The 21,534-nt window shown below is 45.4% G+C and overlaps 1 protein-coding gene across 8 annotated transcripts in view; it reads left to right on the top strand.

The window, feature by feature from the left end:
* Positions 1-21,534, top strand: part of LOC147032039 (islet cell autoantigen 1-like) — a 146,479-nt gene that overhangs the window by 71,546 nt on the left and 53,399 nt on the right. For all 8 annotated transcript variants that reach the window (XM_085869321.1, XM_085869319.1, XM_085869314.1 and 5 more), the window contains one exon: positions 21,230-21,428. In XM_085869321.1, the coding sequence (XP_085725447.1) occupies positions 21,230-21,428 (199 nt within the window). The remainder of the gene's footprint in view (positions 1-21,229; positions 21,429-21,534) is intronic.

The raw sequence follows: 21,534 nt of genomic DNA, 5'->3' as shown, positions 1-21,534 counted from the left end.
ACAGTTATGTACATTTAATATGTGAATGACAAATTTACAGTACAAATAAAAGTTTTGCAATGTTCCTGTGAATCATTTGCTGTCATTTTGTGCTTTCTGTATGTGTAAACCACGCTTCCATATGTTGCTACAGCATCACTCACGACACACTTGAGAAATAGCTTTCACACTCGGCTGTAATCTTCAAAAGAATCCTTTTAGTATGGAGAAAAAAAGATGACTTTTATTCAAATGGTGCATTGGATTGTTGCCAGGCAAAGTTGCTGAAATTTTATTATGCAATGAATTGCTCGGCATTTTTACGTTTTTGCTGCTGTTGGCAACAAAACTTAATAATCAACCCTTGCAGCAACAATGTTTTTTTTGTCCAGTGACTTATCCTTGTTCACCTTCCAAAATCTAGGATTAGTGCTCACCTCTACTCTTTTGTTCCCCTTTTCACCCACACATAGAATTTCCTCCTTCAATCAGTACAATCCCACTCCACGACTTCAAGAGTGCACTGCACTGGCGTCTTATGTCCATCAATTATATATATATATATATATATATATATATAATATACCCTACCCTTCCCTCCCAACTCCAAATATGCAACCCTCCCCCACTCCCAACTCTAGTTCCACATCTCTGTGCCAATTCAAAGTGCACACCCCTCCCCATACCCTCTTCTCCAAACCCCAATTCTGCATCCCTTCCCGCTCCCAACTCCAAGTCCACATCCCTCATATATATATATATATATATATATATATATATATATATATATATATATATATATATATATATATATATATATATATATATATATATATATATATATATATATATATATATATATATATATATATATATATATTACCGTAATGTATATATATACATACACACATATATGCAGAAAACCCGGTTCCACTGGTCTGTTGTCAGAGAATGTTTCCAATAAAGTGTGGAATATTTTTGGAGTTTGACAGGGTAGGGACCCTTGGCAGTTCCACATAATGTAAAATGGGACTGAGTCCTCAACCCCTTTCTTCTTGAAGTCCTCAACTCCCCCCACCCTCCAACCTCAAGTCCACATCCCTACCCTTCCCTCCCAACTCCAAATATGCAACCCTCCCCCACTCCCAACTCTAGTTCCACATCTCTGTGCCAATTCAAAGTGCACACCCCTCCCCATACCCTCTTCTCCAAACCCCAATTCTGCATCCCTTCCCCCTCCCAACTCCAAGTCCACATCCCTTATATATATATATATATATATATATATATATATATATATATATATATATATATATATATATATATATATATATATATATATATATATATATATATATATCATTTATACACTCAGTGTACAAAACATGACTAACACCTGCTCTTTCCATAAAATAGACTGATCAGGTCTATTTTATGGAAAGTTGTGATCCGTTATTGATTGCACCTGTTAAATCCACTTCAACCGTGTAGATGAAGAGGAGGAAAGGGGGTAAAGAAGGATTTTTAAGCCTTGAGATGATTGAGACATGGATTGTGTATGTGTGCCATTCAGAGGGTGAATGGGCAAGACAAAAGTTTTAAGTGCCTTTGAACGGGATATTGTAGGAGGTGCCAGGTACACCTGTTTGAGTGTATCAAGAACTGCAACGCTGCTGAGTTTTTCACGCTCATCAGTTTCCCATGTATATTGAAAATGGTCCACCACCCTAAGGACATCCAGCTAACAGAAGGCCAGTGGTTGAAAATGGCTCATTGATGAAAGAGGCCAAAGGAGGCTGACACAAATTGTGCAGAGCAACAGACGGGCTACAGTTAGGCAACTGAGAGTCCAGTGCGACGTTGGTGCTGAAAGACCCATAAAATAATGCACAACTCGTCGTACCTCAACACAAATGTGGTATGGCAGCTGGCGACCGTACAGAGTTGCACCTCTTTCAGCAAAAAACAAGAACCTGCAGTTGCATTGGGCTAAGGAACGAAAACACTGGACAATGGAGAATTGGAAAAACATTGTTTGGTCTGATGAATCCCAGTTCCTGCAGTTTCATGCTGATGGGAGGACTATGGCATGGAGAAAACCACATGAGTACATGCATCCATCATGCCATGTTCAACATTGCAGGCTGGTGGTGGTGTGATGGTGTGGGGTGTGTTTTCATGGCACACATTGAGTTCGTTGATAAAAGTAGAGCAAATATACCCCATGCAAAAATAGCATTCCTTTCCTGTAGTAATTCTCTGCAGACTAATGTAGTAGGACCTGCTTCAAACTACAGTATATGAGAGTCAGGTCAGGTCAGGTATGGGAGCATGTGCCAGAACAGCGCATCGCTGCGTCCACTTTCTGCCGGTACTCCAGGGGCCTCCGTCTGGCCATCCCCCAGGCAGATGCCAGGCCCATCCCCATCTCCTTGAGATGATGGTCAACCTGCTGCAACCATGAGGCACGTGGTCGGCCCACTGGCCTCCTCCACTCATGAGACTCCCTCGCTGAGAGAATCTGGTGAGCAGGATCAGCGTCAGGAAAACGAGCCACATGTCCATACAGCCGCAACTGACGCTCACGGACTATGCAGGTAACAAATCTCATCCGAGTCTCTCTCAGCAACCGCTCGTTGGACACAAAATCCGACCAGCGATAGCCAAGAATTCTCCGAAGAGACCTGGTACCAAAGGAATTAAGTCTCCGTCTCAGATCCTTGGTCAGAGTCCAAGTCTCGCACCCATAGAGCAAGACTGGAAGTACCAAGGACCTGAAGACTCGGACTTTCGTCCTCCCGCACAGGTACCGGCAGCGCCACACCCCATGATCCAGTGAATCCATGACTCCCCAGGCCCGACCCAGACGTCTATTGACCTCTGAATCGCAGCCAGCAGAGACATGAATATCACTGCCAAGGTAAGTGAATTTCTCCACGACCTCAACATCCTCGCCACAAACAGACACAGACAGGACAGCAGCATCCAAGATGTCACCGAAAGCCTGGATCTTAGTTTTGACCCAAGAAACCCGTAATCCCAACGGCTCCGACTCCTCATTCAGCACCTCGAGGGCCCCCAAGAGGATGTCTAAAGTCTCCGCAAAGATGACTGCATCATCTGCAAAATCAAGGTCCGAGATCTTGACATTGCCAAACGATGCACCGCAACTTGATCTCTCCGACATCCTCCCTAAAATCCAGTCCATACAAGTGCTGAAAAGTGTGGGGGCAAGTACACATCCCTGACGAACTCCAGTAACAACTGGAAATAAGTCAGAGATGGTACCACCACACTTCACAGCACTCACAGTACCAGAGTAGAGTTCAGACATCAGATCGATCAGTTTTGGTGGCACCCCACGAAGACCAAGAATCCTCCAGAGGACATCCCGATTCACTGAATCGAACGCTTTACAGAGGTCAACATAGGCTGCAAGCAGCCCCTGCCGAAACTCTCGTCTGCGTTCGGTGAGGACACGAAGTGCAAGGATACGGTCAATCGTTGACCTCTTTGGTGTAAAGCCTGACTGCTCTGGACGCTGGTGCTCAAGCAGATGGTGGCTAACCCTATCAAGAATTATCCGAGCAAAGACCTTGCCCGGCACTGAGAGCAGCGTCACCCCTCGGTAGTTGTTGCAGTCTTGGCGATCACCCTTCCCTTTCCAGAGAGGGACAAAAAGGCCCCTCTTCCAGTCAGTTGGGATGATGCCTGTGTTCCAGGCACAGCACAAAACTGCATGCAACGACATGAGTGCAGCATTTCCACCAGCATTGAGAAGTTCAGCATGGATGCCACAGATCCCTGGAGCTTTGCCCCGTTTCAACTGGTTCACCGCAGCCCGTGTTTCCACAAGCGAAGGTGGATCACAGTTGATTCGAGGGTCAGCAACAGGGATTGTAACACCCTTGACGTCCAACTCGACAGCTGGGGGATCAGCCTGGTTCAACCGTTCAAAGTAACCGGCCCAGCGGGCCTTCACTTCAGACTCCTCTGTCAAGAGCCTACCACTCTCTGCTCGAACTGCAGTGCTCCGAGGGATGGGCTTGGATGAACGTAATGCGCGAATTCCCCTGTAAGCGGGACGAGAATCACCTGTCCACAGGTGATGCTCTACCCCCTCACAGATTCCTCGCACATAGGCCTCCTTGTCCACCCTCAGTGCACGTACAGTTTTACGCCTCAGCTCCCTGAACAGCTCAGCTCTGCCATTCAGCCTGGCCCTGCGACTCTGGTCAATGGTATCCAGTGTCCCTTGAGAGACAAAATTCTTCTTTGCCCTGCGGTGAACTCCAAGGCAACCACCAGCAACATCAAGGACGGTGGTCTTGAAGGCGCTCCACAACTCTTCAGGATTCCCCAAAGCACCCAGACCCCCCAAGTGTCCACTCAGCCTGTTCGCAAACTCCTCAGCTACTCTCTCATCCCTGAGCTTGGCAACATCCAGCCTAGGCTGGGATGGTACCATTCTCCAGGATTTAAGGTGCAGCTTTAGAGTTGCTACAACAAGCCTGTGGTCAGTATTGAGGAACTGAGCACTCCGGTAGACCCTGCAGTTCTGGATCATCCTCCAACGACCGTCAATGAGGACATGGTCAATCTCCTTTGCCACACCGCCAGCGTTGGAATACCAAGTCCAGCGATGAGCTTGTGGGCGCTGAAACCATGAACCAGCCACCCTAAGTCCATGACTTCTTGCAAAGTCAAGGAACTTAGTGCTATTCTGGTTCATAGTTCCTGACCCATGGGGACCAACACACACCTCATAACCATCCCTATCAGTTCCAGTAGATGCATTGAAATCCCCCAAGACTAGAAGTGTATCTCGTCTGGGGCACTGATCAACCACAGACTCGAGTGTGGCGTAGAATGCATCCTTCACGGTGAGATCACTCGCCTCAGTCTGAGCATAAACAGAGACCAGGGAAATGACACCTAAAGAGTGACGAATCCTTAATCTCATAATACGCTCGTTGACCGGTGTTACCTCAATTATCATTGGGGTCAGCTTATTGGACACAGCTACAGCAACTCCTTGGGTATGGTAACCATCAGAGCGACCAGACCAATAGTAGGTGTAACCACCCACCATTATCTCGCCACAATCCGGTCTCCGAACCTCAGAGAGAGCTGCAATCCCGATGTCCAAACGCTTGAGCTCAGATGATAACAGAGACAGGTGATCATCCTCTCTTAGGAATAGGACATTCCAGGCACCCACCCGAAGGGACCGCCTCAGGTTAACCCAAGGAGACCGCCGTCTGGTGGACGACACCTCAGCACCACTCCGACACACTCTCCCGCAATCTGACCCAGGGATGTTACCCCGTGGTTTCCCTCCTATCATCAAAGATTGGGGGTCCCGAAGGCTTTGCCCCAATCCCGTCATCCGGTGAGCTGCCCTGCGAAGGGAAGCTGCGCAGGAGATACTCCCACGGAGTGGGTTTTCAGATTTTTTTGCGTTTTTGCATTTTTGCGTTTTGCGGAATGAAGGGTTTTACGGTGGCCGGAGTGCAAATCCTGCCACCAACCTCCTAATAAGAAGTAACCCAACTGCAGGAGGACGTCCGCAGACACAGTTGGGCACTAGATATGGATGGCCGTTGGCTCACAAGGAGCTCCTCCGCCCTTTGACAGGTTTTGTTTTTAATCCTGCTGGGTGTCCATATCCAAACACCCCCCTCACCAGAAAACCTGGTGGGGGAGACGGTTTAGTCGCCGACAACCCGACCATGGAACAGGTTAGTACAGGTTTACATGGTACCTGTAGCAGGTCACAGATATGAGAGTACTACTCTCATACTGTAGTTCTAACTGGAGCATTTTTGCCTGGGACGTTTGAATGCCACAGGATAGCTGAACATCATTTCCAATCAGGTGCATCCCTTCAGATGCATCATGGCAGCAGTGTAACCATCTGCAAATGGATTTCTTCAACAGGATAATGAATGCCGCATGCCACAAGGCGAGGATTGTCCAGGAATGGTTCCACAAAAATGATAGAGAATTCAGCTTACTGCAGTTGCCTACCCAGTCACCAGATCTCAATCCAATTGAGCATCTGTGGGATGAGATAGAACAAGTTATTTGGAGTAGAGATCCACTCACTACCAGCCAACTTGACACAACTGTGAGAAGCATTGGAGTCAACATGGGCCAACGTCCCTGTGGAGTCTATGCCCTGACAAATTGAGGCTGTTCTGATGGCAAAAGGGGGTGCAACTCTATTTTAGGAAGGTGTGTGTGTGTGTGTGTGTGTGTGTGTGTGTGTGTGTGTGTGTGTGTGTGTGTGTGTGTGTGTGTGTGTATGCACACACAATCATATATATATATATATATATATATATATATATATATATATATATATATATATATATATATATATATATATATATATATATACACAATGCCGAACGGTTTGATATCGCCAAGTCCCATCGGACCAGATTTACTTTTATCTGCTTTAAAAGCCAGTTAATTCCCAATACGTGCCGTGGCAGTCAATGCAGGGAAAATGACACAAACGAGCAGGTTGACATTCAAACAATGGGGCATTTATTTCCAGTAGGCATGCAGTCAATGAATGGAGATAGGGGAGACGACACAAGCAAAGCCTACAGCCGATGCCTATTCAATCATGGACACAATCATGCACTTATTCAGTTCTACTTCGGAAGACAAGGCGCAACAGACTTTCATCCAAAACCAAGGAAAAGAATAGGGCTTACGAGCCTTTATTTCAAACTCGGAGGCCTGGGTGAACGAGGGGCTCCAAGAGGCTGGGCAGGTTACCTGGCCACCCCTGGTGGCGACTCGATGGTCTTCGGATCGGCAACCCTTGGTGTCTCTGTTCGGTCTGGTGCGTCGCGAACGCGCCAGTCGCATGGGCGGCTTGATGAGCAGCTTGAATGGATGCTTGAACGGCCTTGGTGGCCCGGCTTCGTCGCGGCCCCTTTCTAGCGAGCCTGACCGGTGACGCTTCGGAGGAGCGAACGGGTCTCTTGCTCTTTCAGAGTTGATGCTCCTTTAGACCCCGTTCACTCCTCAGTGTCGCCGACCGTATCAGGGCCGTCTGCCCGGACCCCCACGCTCTGATGCTGCCGCTAGCTCTGACGACTCCAAGCTCCACCGGTGAACGACCCATGAACAATGACGAACAACCACCTCCGCTCGCCAGCTTCACCACCAACTGCTTCTGTCGGCGTCCCATCGCGCCTTTTTATAGGCCCCAGGGGAGAAGCCGCTGTAGGCTTCGCCAACCAAAATCGGCGCCTTCCCCCTTTCACCTTTGAACCTTCACCCCAGGGTGGCTCCGCCCCTTTCACCTCTGATTGGCCAGTTCCCTTCAAGGCAGAGGTTGTTTTGATCCGTTTATGCAAATCAGCCATCTCACGGCTGTCTGCACATGGACGTTCCGATTGGCTGGCTTTTTCCAAGGCAAAGCCCGTTTTGATCCGTTTATGGAAATCAGCCGCAAAACGGCTGACTGCACACGGAGGCTGGAATGTGGTTCTTCCTGTCGCGCTGCAAGTTCGTATCGCCGGCATTTTGCCGCTGTCGCTCAGGCGGGCGTGATGGCGTCGCGATGTTGATTGCACTGTGGTGGGGATGGCGTGGTTGTTGAGTTGTTGGCATTGTGGTGGAGGTGGCATGGTTGTTGAGTTGTTGGCGTTGTGGTGGAGGTGGCGTGGTTGTTGAGTTGTTGGCGTTGTGGTGGAGGTGGCGTAGTTGTTGGCGTTGTGGTGGTGGTGGTGTGGCTGTAGAGTTGTTGAGGAGATGTTTGTTTAAAATAAAAGATAGAAAAAGAATAACTGCTAACTCAAAGATTCACAGCCCGGCACATGAATTATCCCTTAACAAATCGGTGGGGATCCCTAACCTGAAACATTTACTTATTGAAATAACTGATCTCTGGGGAACCTGAATGGTGTTCTGTGAATTTCCACCACCGTAAAAATATGTATACTGAACAAAAATATAAACGCACCAAGCGATTGTTACTATTTTACCTCGAACTCATTAATACTAAATCTTCACAACAATTTGGTTATAGAATCCATGACAATTGAGCATTAAATTTCAAAGAGTTCCTTGAGAATTCTGGCAACAGTCTTTGCGCTACAACAGCCGACACAACCGAGGTGTCACTGTCAGAGTTCACACAGTCAGTAGCGGGTGTGTCCACCGTTGGCGTCGCGCAGAGCGGTGCATCTCCGGCGCATGGACATCACCAGATTATCGATGGTGGCCTGAGGGATGTTTTCCCATTCCTCCTGGAGAGCCACACAGAGCTGGCGGACGTTCTCTGGGACTGCGTAACGTTGTCGTACGCGTCGATCAAGAACGTCCCAAAGGTGCTCGAAGGGCGACATGTCGGGAGAATATGGAGGCCAGTCGAGGACATCAATGTCCTCCTCACCAAGGAAGTCCATGCAGATCCTGGCAACATGGGGGCGAGCATTGTCATGCTGAAACGTCACATGGTGAAGGCGCACAAACGACACGACGATGGGTCTGAGTATCTCGTCCCTGTACCGCTGCCCGTTCAAGTTGCCTTCAATGAAATGAAGCCGAGTGCGCTCTCCATGGCATATGCCTGCCCACACCATAACACTGGCACCACCGTGTGACACCCGACGAAGGACATTGGCGTCAGTGTAGCGCTCCCCAGCCCGACGCCAGACGCGGAGTCCGCCGTCAGCCCGATACAGCTGGAACCGCGACTCATCGGTGAACAGCACTCTCTTCCACCGTGCGAGGGTCCAGCGCAAGTGAACATTGGCCCAGTTCAGTCGGGTCTGACGCCGGACTGCAGTGAGGTCGAGTCCCCGGTGAGGTCGGCGGGCTCGGAGGTTGGCCTCCCTCAAGCGGTTACGCACCATCTGGGCTGAAATGCGCCTGTTATGCAGCCCGACAGTCTCATCGGCAGTCCTCGTGGCCGGTCGGAGTCGATCCCGGAGATGTTGCAGCCTCATGTGACGATCCTGACCGGCGGTGGTCACACGTGGTCGCCGGGCATGTGGGCGGTTCACGGTGCTTCCAGTCTCTCTGAGGCACGTTCTCAGGCGGCTAATGGTGGAGTGGTGGACATTGAAGTGTGCTGCAACGGCCCGTACTGATGTCCCAGCATTCAGCATGCCAATGGCGCGCTCCCTCAAGATTTGTGACATCTGTGATATGTTGACATTTGGCACCATTCCACATTTTGGGGAGGCCTTTTATAGGGCAAGCTATCGGGAATGTTTGTGTCCTGGTCACACTCACTGACCATCACTCTGTCAAGCCCCATGGTGCTCATGGGAAGGATTACTCAACGTGTGAGTCCACACACTCAGAGTGGTCAATTTCAATGGGAACATCTGTCTTGAGCAAAACAAAGGAACCATTGCTCAAACATATCATCGGTTTGACCATTTTCCCATAATGGCAATCTTGACTTAGATATTTAGGTTGGTGCGTTTATATTTTTGTTCAGTATATATGTATATACGAGGTGTGTTCAAAAAGTATCCAACCTTAATGTTTCGTGCGTAAACAAATGAAGCTAGGGAGGCGTGGTTTGGTGCACGTATGTAGGCAATCCTATTTCGTATGCGTGAATATTTTCCCGCCTGCAGAAGCTGTCAGTCGCCGATAGACCGCCGATGAGTGAGGAAGTGTAAGTGAGCGCCGTCGGATTTTCGTTTTTGACAAAATTGCGCAAAAACTTGAGCAATGCTACTGCATCAAATTTTGTGTAAAGCTTGGCGATTCCCAAGTGGAAACTATCCGCAAGATTCAACAGGCCTTCGGGAACGAAGCAATGGGCACCACACAGATAAAAGAGTGGTACAACCGCTTCAAAGATGGTCGCACATCAATGGAAAGTGAAGCACGTTCTGGTAGGCCCTCAACATCCCGATATGAGATCGTCATTGACCAAGTGAGAACCCTGCTGATACAGGATCGTCGAATCACGATCAGAGAACTTGTAGACGAGGTGGGCGTCAGCATTGGATCCGTTCATTCCATTGTGACTGAGGATTTGGGCTTCAGGAGAATCTCAGCGATGTTCGTGCCAAAGCTGCTAACGATCGAGCAGAAGCAACTCCGTTTGGAGATCGCACAGGACATGGTGGAGACTGAACAGCGATCCCAACTTCTTCAACACAGTGATCACTGGCAATGAGACCTGGGTTTATAGGTACGACCCAGAAACCAAGTTCCAGTCATCACAATGGAAGCATCCAACATCCCTGAGGCCAAAAAAAGCAAGGAAGGTCCGCAGCAATGTCAGTCATGCTGACTGTCTTCTTTGACTCCAGTGGCGTGGTTCATCTCGAGTACACACCACACGGCACAACCATCACCAAAGAGTACTATGAAGAGGTACTGCATCGCCTTCGTGACGCTGTGCGACGCAAACGGCCGGACCTGTGGGCAGCGGTCAATTGGCAGCTCCATCACGATAACGCACCCGCCCATTCTTCACATTTGATACAGAGTTTCCTGGCCAAACACAACACGCCTGTGCTTCGTCAGGCTCCGGACTCTCCTGACATGGCTCCGTGTGACTTCTGGCTTTTCCCCAAGCTTAAAATGGCCCTGAAAGGGACCAGATTTCAGTCCAGAGAAGACATGCGGAATGCAACGGACCAGCAGCGCGCCATCCCAAAAGAGGCGTTCCAGCGCTGCTTCCGACAGTGGCAGAACCGTTGGGAGAATTGCGTGGCAGCCCAAAGGGGACTACTTTGAAGGAGATTCGTGTAAGTTTGTTGAATCTGGATACAAGTATTTTTTATGAACAAAGGTCGGATACTTTTTGAACACACCTCGTATGTATATATACATATATATATATATATATATATATGTATATATATATATATGTATATATATATATATATATATATATATATATATATATATATATATATATATATATATAGCCTGGCGTTGGCGCAGTGGTTGGGGCAGCGGCTTGGGATCCAAAAGGTCCTGAGTTCAAGCCCCGTTGGGCCACTGAATTAATACACCAGGGGGTTGACTCAGCCTGTCATCCTTCCGAGGTCGGTGAAATGAGTACCAGTGTACTGGGCCGGTGTATACCCCGGTTAAAATAGGTGTACCATATCCCTGTGTTGTAAGAGGTGACCAGGGTTGCGTCAGGAAGGGCATCCGGCGTAAAACATGTGCCAAATCACTATGCGGATCATAACGGATGATCCGCTGTGGCGACCCCTAACGGGAGCAGCCGAAAGAAGAAGAAGAAGAAGATATATATATATATATATATATATATATATATATATATATATATATATATATATATATATATATATATATATATATATACACAAAGTATGGGGGCCAATACACACCCTTTACGAACTCCACTGGAAATAAGTCAGAGATGGTGTCACCACATCTCACAGCACTCTGTTCCAGAGTATAGTTGAGACATCAGATTGATCAGTTTTGGTGGCACCCCACAAAGACCAAGAATCCTCCAGAGGGCATCCTGATTCACTGAATCAAACTCTTTACAGAGATCAACATAGACTGCAAGCAGCCCCTGCAGAAACTCTCTTCTGCGTTGGTGAAAATCTGAGGAGCAAGGATATGGTCAATCATTGACCTCTTTGGTGTAAAGCCTGACTGCTCTCAGCTCTGGTGCTCAAGCAGATGGTGGCGAACCCTATCAATAATTATCCGAGCAAATACGTTGCCTGGCACGGAGAGCAGCATCACCCCTCAGAAGTTGTTGCAATCCTGGCGATCACCCTTCCCTTTCCAGAGAGGCACAACAAGGCCCCTCTTCCAGTCAGTTGGGATGATGCCGATGTTCCACGCAAAGCACAGAACTGCATTTAACGACATGAGCATTTCCACCAGTCTTGAGAAGTTCAGCATCAATTCCACAGATCCCAGGAGCTTTTCCCTATTTCAACCAGTTCACCGCAGCCTGTGTTTCCACAAACGAAGGTGGATCACAGTTGATGACAGGGTCAGCAATAGGGATAGTTACACCCCTGACATCCAACTCAACAGCTGGTGGATCAGCCTGGTACAGCCTGTCAAAGTAACCGGCCCATCGGGCCTTCACTTCGGACTCCTCTGTCAAGAGCCCATCACCCTCCTCTCTAACTCCATGGGTTAGATGGGTCCTCCATCTAATACTGTTTACTCAAAGGTCACATGATCTAATTACCAGGGAACACGCCCTCAGTACGCACTTGCTTAAACTGGATCACCTTACCAGATCAGATGCAGCCGAGCGGAACTGCCAAGCACATACCGGCTAGGAAACAGATCGTTGGGGAATAGCGTCCCTGCTAAACTAGGGCGCGGGCCATGCTGGACCAATGAAAGACAACACGAAAATGAGCTGGGAACATTTCTATACAGGGCATTTATTTACAACCAAGCAAGGAAAGGTATATGGCACAGTGAATGGGTTTTTTATGTACAGCAGGGCATAGCAATGAATTATTGGGGTGTGGCACAAGACAACTTACAAAAGCAGACAGCAGGATTATCCTGACTATATTCTACAATCTTACTTAATCTAGGACAGGCGCCATCTCTCTCTCACACACACACACACACCGAGGAACGTTAGATAGCCAAGAAAGAGTGAAAAAGATGAGGATAAGCGCCCTCTAAATACCTGGTGTGGTCGGATGACCAGCGCGGTCCAGGACGCTTAGGGAAAGCGTCTATGGAAAGATACTGGTGTCTATGGTGTGGGAGTGGGAGGTGTGATGTATGCGACGTGAGGGGTGTGGTGTCATGCCAGAGGAAAATGTGATTGCGAATCAGTAACACGTTCTTCTTTGTGCGTCCACAGTAGAAGGGATAGAGGGGTGTATAGAGAGAGGATAATAGATGTTTGAGAAGAAAGACCCCTAATCTAACTGTGTAAAGATCTGTATTTGTAAGTGTACCTCTGTGGGACGCTCCGCCTGAGCGATACCTCATGATATGACTCTCCCACCTCATGATATGGTGTTATTTCCTCCTTGTTTATTTGTCGGGACTCGTGGCAAAGTGCACTCCGCACTGGTCTGCCATCTGTGGCCGGTGGTGAGCCCGTCTGGCTTCACGGGGGTGGCGGAACGTCGACAGCACGGCAGGGAGTCCACTGCATGCTCTCGAAGGACGGCAGTCGCACACAGATAATGTTCTCGACTAATAAGCTCTCTCAGGACGGCGGTGGCACACGGATAATGTTCTTAAAGAAGAAGCTCTCTCAACGGCTCCACGCTACTCCATTTTATAAGCCCCAGGCGAAGGATGGGGCGAGATCTGGAAAGTGACACGCTGTGCCCAAATCCTGCTCCTCTATTGGGCCACAGCAGCTCTAGTCATGCCCCGCCAGGCTCCGGGACCGGAAACCAGTTCAGATGCCCACCAGCTTCGGCACAGATCAGAGCTCCCGACCAAACATGGCGAGCATGCTCCCCAAGCTGGCACCCCGGCCCCAAACGTGCACTGAGTGTAGTTGTATGTAGGATGGTAGCGAACTTTCTCCGCTACCCATGGTCTCCTTCACGAGCCGCAATGCACATTCGAGGCCCGAACCAAATCCCTGGATCGACCTTCCCACGACCCCTCTTTGTTGTTTACGGTCTTGTCATGTTCTGATGACTGGTTGAGGGCTATAATAATTCTGGACGCTCACCCGAGACGTTCCAGGTAAGATACGGTGGAGAATATAGCGTCTGTAGCGTGGTCGAGCATCGTGCGGCGCCAAGAACAATGGCCGATGCTGCACGGTGCGTGAAATAGAGTGGTGAATTGTAGCGATGCAGAGGTATGAGGGGGTGCGGAAGTATTTTTCCCGTGTCCGGGAGGCGTTTGTGATCAAAGGGGTGAGATTTGGTGAGCGAGGTGAGGAGTAAGGTGAGGTGCTGGTTAAGAATTGCCACACTGGTTTGAATGGAAAATGGCACGCAAATTCCCGAGGAAGGTTGTCTTGTGTGCAACGTTGATCTGAGTGCAACGTTGTGTGAAGGTTGATCTGAGCCAGGGGAGGCATCGTGGTGTGCCTATTAAACAATTTGTCCGTTGAATGGCATTTGTGCTTGCATGCTTTTTGTGTACTATGGCTAAAAGGAAAGGGTCAGAGTACGGATCAAAGTGATGTTTATTTGACCTAACTACGAGTCCCACGCGATGCAATTCGTCCCGTTAACCCACTAGACATAAAGAAAGGACTAACTACACTAATACTAATGAAATAACTGCCTGGGTATCACTGTATGTTGGGTGCCATTGCCTTAGAAGCATGTGGTTTTGCAGAACCACAACAATATACTTTACTGGGGCAGACAAATATAACAGGAAATAATGTAGGGGTTTAACACTAACAGCATGTTCTTGCGCATTTGCAATACAATGCCCACTAATCCAGGAAGACATGAACTAGGGGCAAGCATCTTCGTGGGGATGGAGAGTTAGGTTGGAATTTAGGGATGAGGGGTTGGTGGGGGGTAAGGGGGGAGGCAGTGGGGAGGGTTATAATCATAAAACGGAGGAGGGGAACCCTTCCTTTCCCAGCCCATGCCTCTCCCAAACACTGCACAATGAAAGAGGACAAACATATTCCATTTATTCCATTCAATCAGCAAGTCTTTGTTGTTCATCCTTTGAATTGTCTGTTCATTGGGCTCTGCTCTATTAACCAGTCTTTCCCCACTGACAAACCACACACACACACAAACACACACACACACACACACACACACACACACACACACACACACACACACACACACACACACACACACACACACACACACACACACACACCCACACACACACACACACACACACACCCACACCCACCACAAAACAAGTTAAAATTATGTTGTGTTCCAAGGTGCAGCATTCTGCAGTAAATATTAAAATCAGACTATATTCATTAAAACCTTGGTACAACATTTTATTGCAAGCTTTAATTTCATACATAATCCCAGTGCTGATTATGTATTTTTAATAATGTTCCCTCTCTCTCTATACGATACTTATTTAATTTGTCTGCCTTTAAAAAATTTTAAACTTTCTTTCAAAGTATATAACACAAGTCCAATGTTAGACTTTTTTCATTCCCTTGATGGTAAATACCTCTCTAACTATGCAAAAGTTTACAAAGTATGATAATCATTTAGTAAATGCTTTGATTCTTCAACAAGGAGAATGAGAAAATTTTCCCACTTTTTGGTTGTTTGTATACATCATAGTGTTTTAGGTTACTACTTCTCTCCTAGTTAGTTTTCTTGACTTCTACATATTGAATGGAGTTCCTGAACACTCAGTTCTTCGACCCACATCTATCATACCATTTGTATTCGCCACTTAATAACATAATTTGCCGACAAAAGTCTTTCATTATTACACTGATGATACCCAATTTCTGTCTTTTTATCCAATAAATCTTACTTTGACTTGTTCCTTGTCCCTTTGCGTGCCATCAACCACGGCTAAACACTAATTTCTTCACTCGAATGGGATAAAAACGGACAATCTTCGTCAGTTCTCCAGCGGCTCTCAAGAATATCCAAGCTTTTGCAGTGACCTTTGTTCAACATAAACATTTCTACTCACCAAATCTATTAGACCAGGAGCTTGGGCACTTTTATTTACCCGTCTGAGGCCATAAGGTTTGAGGTTCTTTTCTAGATCAGAATTTTGTGTACATTCTGAAAATCCATTTCTTAATGGCCAAAGCCTCTGCGTTCTATGAGAGAAATACCATTTTCTTATTGTTGTGGGTAACATTTTCTCCAAAAATAGAAAATATCAGTTTCAGCTTTCATGATCCAATATCACATGGCAACCTAGGCATGTAGGGTATCAAATTAAAGCTAATGACCTGGGGAAGGTTACTATATCTAAATAATGGCATATGGGATGATCCTTATGGTTATTAGTGCTGTTTATGGCCAAAAATTAGAGAAAAATATCCATTCTCTTGATGTCATTTTGGAAAAATCAATAAGTGTACATTCTTTCGTACATACTGGGGTTGGCGTTATATATCTAGTGAATTGTTGTACCCTTGTCAATAGAACATTCGCATTAAAGGTCTTTTGAAAATTAATCTGTGCTATATTTTCATCATGAAATACTCCAAACCTTTGTATAAAAAGTCGACTAGTATTAATAATGATGTCTTGGATGTGCACCAATTCTGCTGACCACATAGAACCTTTGGTGGTTAAAGCATGTCCAGAGCAATGAAGAAGTTTTTGCTGTAAATTTACTTTGAGTGCTTGTTGTATTTTTCAGAAACTGACCTGGTAAAAATGGCTACACCATCAATAGCACGTTCATGTGTTTTGCACACGGGACATCGCAGCAAAGATGAAATCAAACCATTTTACAGTAGAACCTTGGATAAATTGATGGCTGCTAAAACTTCCAGACTATCCAAACTCAGTACAAGCTCCAAATATTCATCAGTATGTGCAAGTTTACCCACAGACTATAATGACAGTGACAGTATAGGATATCACACAATCTGTTACAAAAATTTCACAGCAGTTCCTAAAACTACAGGAGACACAGTTAATCCCATTAGCACACCTTTAACAGATCTGCCAAACAAACTATTAAGATCACATATACAGCATCAGGAAGCCTTATCATCTGGGGTGTTTCAAGACATTTGTATCTTCTGTAACAACAAACGTAAAACTGTGAATCATAAAGTTCAATTGATAGGCAGTTGTGAAACAAAAGATGCTGAGCAGACCATAAAAGATGCTGCGATTATACTTCAGGACACACATCTTCTTGCCAAAATTGGACATGTGAACTTTATTGCAAAGAAAGTCAAATATCACCATTCTTGTCGTAAAGCATATGTCAACAAAGCCCACAGGGCAGTAGATTCATCAAGTGAAAAGACTGATTATGGAAAAATCAAGGGACATTCATACAAAAGCCTTTGAGATGATTGTCCAGTACATAAAAGAACATGTCATAGATGGCAAGCATGCTGAGCTCATGACTTCTATTCATGCTTGTTACAAATCAATATTGGATGACTTTGGACTTGATGGTGCAGCATATAAAGTTCAGTTATTATCTGAAAAGATACTGCATCATTTTGGAACTGATCTGGTGTTAGGAAAGTCCAGTAACAAGGAGGGTAATGTTTTGTACAACAGAAATATGTCTAAAGATGATGCAATAATATGTGTTAAGCAGTATGCCACTTCCTTTGAGTGTAAAGACTGGGTAAGAAAGCATACAAATATGAAGTAACTGATGACAAAGTCCAGATGGAAGAGGTCCCCGGTCTGTTTTGCAATCATCAGGAGGCAGATACCAGGCTGATTTGGCACATAAAACATATGTGTGATGCTCTCGAAGATGGCAACATTATTATCAGGCCTCGGACACTGATGTCCTTGTTATTTTGCTCACACATAGCCACCTCTTACCAGCTCATCTATGGCTTGATGTTGGAATTAGCTCCAACAACACCAGAAGAAACATTGATGTATCTCAGTTAGTTACTAGTATGGGCCCACAGTTGTGTGGTGCCATTGCAGGACTGCATGCCTTCACAGGTTGTGACTTTACAGCCAGTTTCTTACACAAAGGGAAAGTGTGCCCTCTGGCTTTGATGGAAAAAAAATGAAAAGTTCTTGACAGCATTCAAGAAACTTGGTGAATCTCCTGTCATACCACTAGATTTATTGACAGACTTTGAAGCTATTGTGTGTAGCTTGTATGGGAAACCACATCTGACATCCGTCAATTTAGCCAGGAATGCGCTATTTCACCAACATTTTGCCCCAAAGAACTGGTTTCAACCTTTGTATAAAATCAAAGGAACGGATCCTAACAACCTGCCTCCTTGCAAATCTGTACTACTTGAGAAGTTGAAACGCACCAATCTGGTCGTATCAGTGTGGAAAACAGCAATAATCTCACACTCCTGCAGCTGGGACCCACAGGAAAATGGATGGATACTCAAGGATGGCCATTATGCCCTAAAGTGGTTTGAAGGCCGACAAGTACCAGAAGACTTATGCAATCATATTGATGATGACTTAGATGCAGAGTTGACCAATGATGATGATGACCAAGTGGAATACAACTCTTCCTCAGATGAATCTGAAGATGACTTTGAACAATTAGTGACACATCTCAACAACAAAAAAGCACAAACATATATCATGCTTGATTGTACCATACATACTTGCTTGGTGATGGTTAAGCTAGAAACTTTGCAGAAGATATATTAATGGTTATGGTTCTTAAGCTAACACTTAATGGTTTTCAAATGCACTTGTCTATTTCACCTTGGAAATTCAATAATAATATCAGTATGTTTAAACTTATCATAAATATGACAATTCATACTCATATTTGTGTGATGCAGCTGCATTGTCAGCCTTGCCTGAAAACCAGAAAAGCCGTGTTCAAACATTGTTGTCAATATTCATTTTCCTTTATGTATTTTCATTTAAATCTATCTATAATTCCAGCAATCTGTGTGTGTGTGTGTGTCTGTCTGTCTGTCTGCGACCGCCGTTTTTCGATGACCGCTGGTCCGATCGGATTGAAACTTGCCAGGAATATTGCCGGGGCCCCGCAGATGTGCCTTTTCGAGGTTTGATATCGACCAGACAAGCGGTTCCCAAGTTATGGCCATTTATCTGTCGGCCAATGACAAGACACGGTGCTATGACGTCACGAATGACGTCACAATTAATATTTATTTATTTATTTTTTGCACGATCGACGGTCCGATCTGACTGAAACTTGCCAGGAATATTGCCGGGGCCCCGCGGATGTGCTTTTCAAGGTTTGATATTAATCGGACGAGCGGTTCCCAAGTTACGGCCATTTATCTGTTGACCAATGACAGGACAACACAATTCTTCTTCGTTTGATATGACGTCACAATTGACGCTGGGGACCTGAGTATGTTTCCCTGGTTATGGCCATTTATGATACGGTTGGTCCAATTTAATTGAAATAATGCCCCAATCCAGTCGTCGTTTACGCACATACGGGCCCGCCCCTACGGGCCCGTACTAGTACTTCTAATTATACCAGACACTTGTTATGTAACTGGAACAATAACAGCTGGTCTGAGAAAGATAAAGTTATCATGTAGATATTTTGATACAAATATGTACGAGCGATTGAATTTTTATTATCAACTATTTTGAGCTAAAACTGCCTATGAATTCACCTAAACACAATGTAATGATGTTGTTTATACATGTTTGTATTATTTAGGTCACTACCTATGATTTGATACCCTATATGGCCATGTCGCCTGGCAATTTTGTATCATGTCGATCAAAACGCTTTTTCTCACTTTCACCAAAAACACCACCCATAACAATAAGAAAACGTTATTTTCACAAAGAACGCAGAGGCTTGACCATTAAGAAATGGATTTTCTGAATCTGCATAAAATTCTGAATTAGAAAACATCGTCGAACCTTATGGCCTCAGACAGGTAAATAAATGTGCCCAGGCTCTTGGACTATATAATCTTACAATTTACACAGACTAGTCAAATCATGCTGGATATGGTTGAGGAGAGAAAAAGAGGAAGAGGCAGACTTTGTGCTGGACAGGGTAAAGGCTGCCACCAATCTGTCTCTGCCAGAACTTTGGGAAGCAGTGCAGGATAGGAATGTTTGTAGAAATCTGATCATGAATGTCACCAGAAGTCGGATACGACTTGACGGAACGAGATAACTTCGTCATACCTGCTTCCTCTGGGAACGAGATGATTTCTTTTCAGAATTGGGTTTCCCACCTGACATAACCCCTCCCTCCAGCAGAGGTCAGTGGCTCAACCATTTGCACTCTTCTACGAGTTTTCTCCCCACAATCATGGGGACCGAGGGAGTGGGGTGGGGGGGGGAGGTATTTAATGCCCCTGACCTGACCCTGGGTACCTCAAGCACGAATCCAAAATTTGGTGGAGGTTGGCTAATCCGTTTGGATTCCATAAAGAAAAGACATAGACATTGCCTTATTTTATATAGTAGGATAGGATTTAACATGACGTTTTCATACTCTTATTCCCAAACGATGCAACTATACATTACAATGTACCAGTTACACATGTTGCCAAAGTCCGTTTTTGTATTGATCAGAAAAGGGCTATAACTTTGGTTTTCTCTTTAATCATTCCATGTCTTGACTGTTGTAGCTCACTATTTCGTGTTCACATCATTATGTTCAATTGGTTCTGAATTATGCCACAATGATTGTTCGACAGTCGCAAAAATATTGTCATATCACACCTATTCTTAAAGTAGCTTCATTGGCTTTCTATTCAAGGATGAATCATCTATAAAATCATGCTTGCCACTTATAAAGCCAAATCCATCAGTCCATCATGTATTGCTGGTCTTAGTCCATCATGTATTGCTGATCTTTACACTTCTAATCCAGTCCAATCTCTGTGTTCTGCACATATTCGTCCCGATACTGTGCCTTTTACGAGATTGAAAATGGTCTGTGGTTGGCCTTTTTATTGATTCGCTCCCCAGCCTTTGAACTCTCTTATCATCTTTATGTTCTTTCTGCTCCTACTGTATTTGTAAAACCTCCTTTAAGACAGCATTTGTTTTGTTTTTCATCGACTTTTGGGTCATCATCCCATCCTCCTTCACCCTAACGTTCTTGTCTTTGTTTTATTTACTTTCTATGCTAAATTTTAGTTTTCAGTGCATGCAGTTTCTTTATCTTTTTTCTTTTATTCTGTTCATTGCATCTAATGTTTTTTTTCCATGAAAGGTGCAGTGTAAAAATTTAATTTGATTGATTCTTCTTCTTCATTGGCCCTCACATTCCTCTTCATCTCCCTCCTTTTCTTCTGCATTGCATTGCCTTGTGTGTGTGTTTCAATCATGCAGTAACTTGGCTTGAGTCTTTTCTGTGATCCTTGATTTGGCAGGACATCCCTCTGGACAAACCCAAGCAGAGTGACATCATTTGCTTTGCAAGCCCCACTGGCTTTACATTTCACCTCTGAACCATTTTATAAATTAAGACATACAGTCCTGTATTGGTTATCCTTTCAGATTTTACTTTTTGTGAACTTATGATCGAGATGCAACGTGATAGAGAGCTGCAAATATTTTTACACTGTCACTCCTAATTTTGATGCCATGTCTTTTTTGTTGTTGTGAGACCTAAAGTTTCAAGCCCTCTAATCAAGGCATAATTAATAGCTTTTGTATGATCATCCTGAGCTATCTCTATCATTCTTTCATTTCAGGCTGGCTTTGTTGCAGCCACTCACTCGGATGCGTCATGAAGTTGAGACATTCCGATATCGTGCCATCTCGGATACCCTTCTCACAGTAAACCGCATGGAGCAGGCACGTACGGACTACCGTGGAGCCCTTTTATGGATGAAGGACATATCGCAGGAGCTTGACCCAGATACTTTCAAGCAGATGGAGAAGTTTCGCAAGGTATGCATGGTTAAGAGAGATGGATGTCAAAAGCATGCCAATTTGTGAGGTTAGTACCTCGTGAATGCAAAGTGGAAAAACGGGTTTAAGCAATTGGTTCATGTCC

Source organism: Eptatretus burgeri, chromosome 2, assembly GCF_056783735.1.
Source record: "Eptatretus burgeri isolate ZD-2024b chromosome 2, Ebu_testis_v1, whole genome shotgun sequence".
Lineage (NCBI taxonomy): Eukaryota > Metazoa > Chordata > Myxini > Myxiniformes > Myxinidae > Eptatretus > Eptatretus burgeri.
The sequence above is the reverse complement of the archived record's forward strand: the minus strand, read 5'-3'. Positions and strand labels throughout refer to the sequence as shown.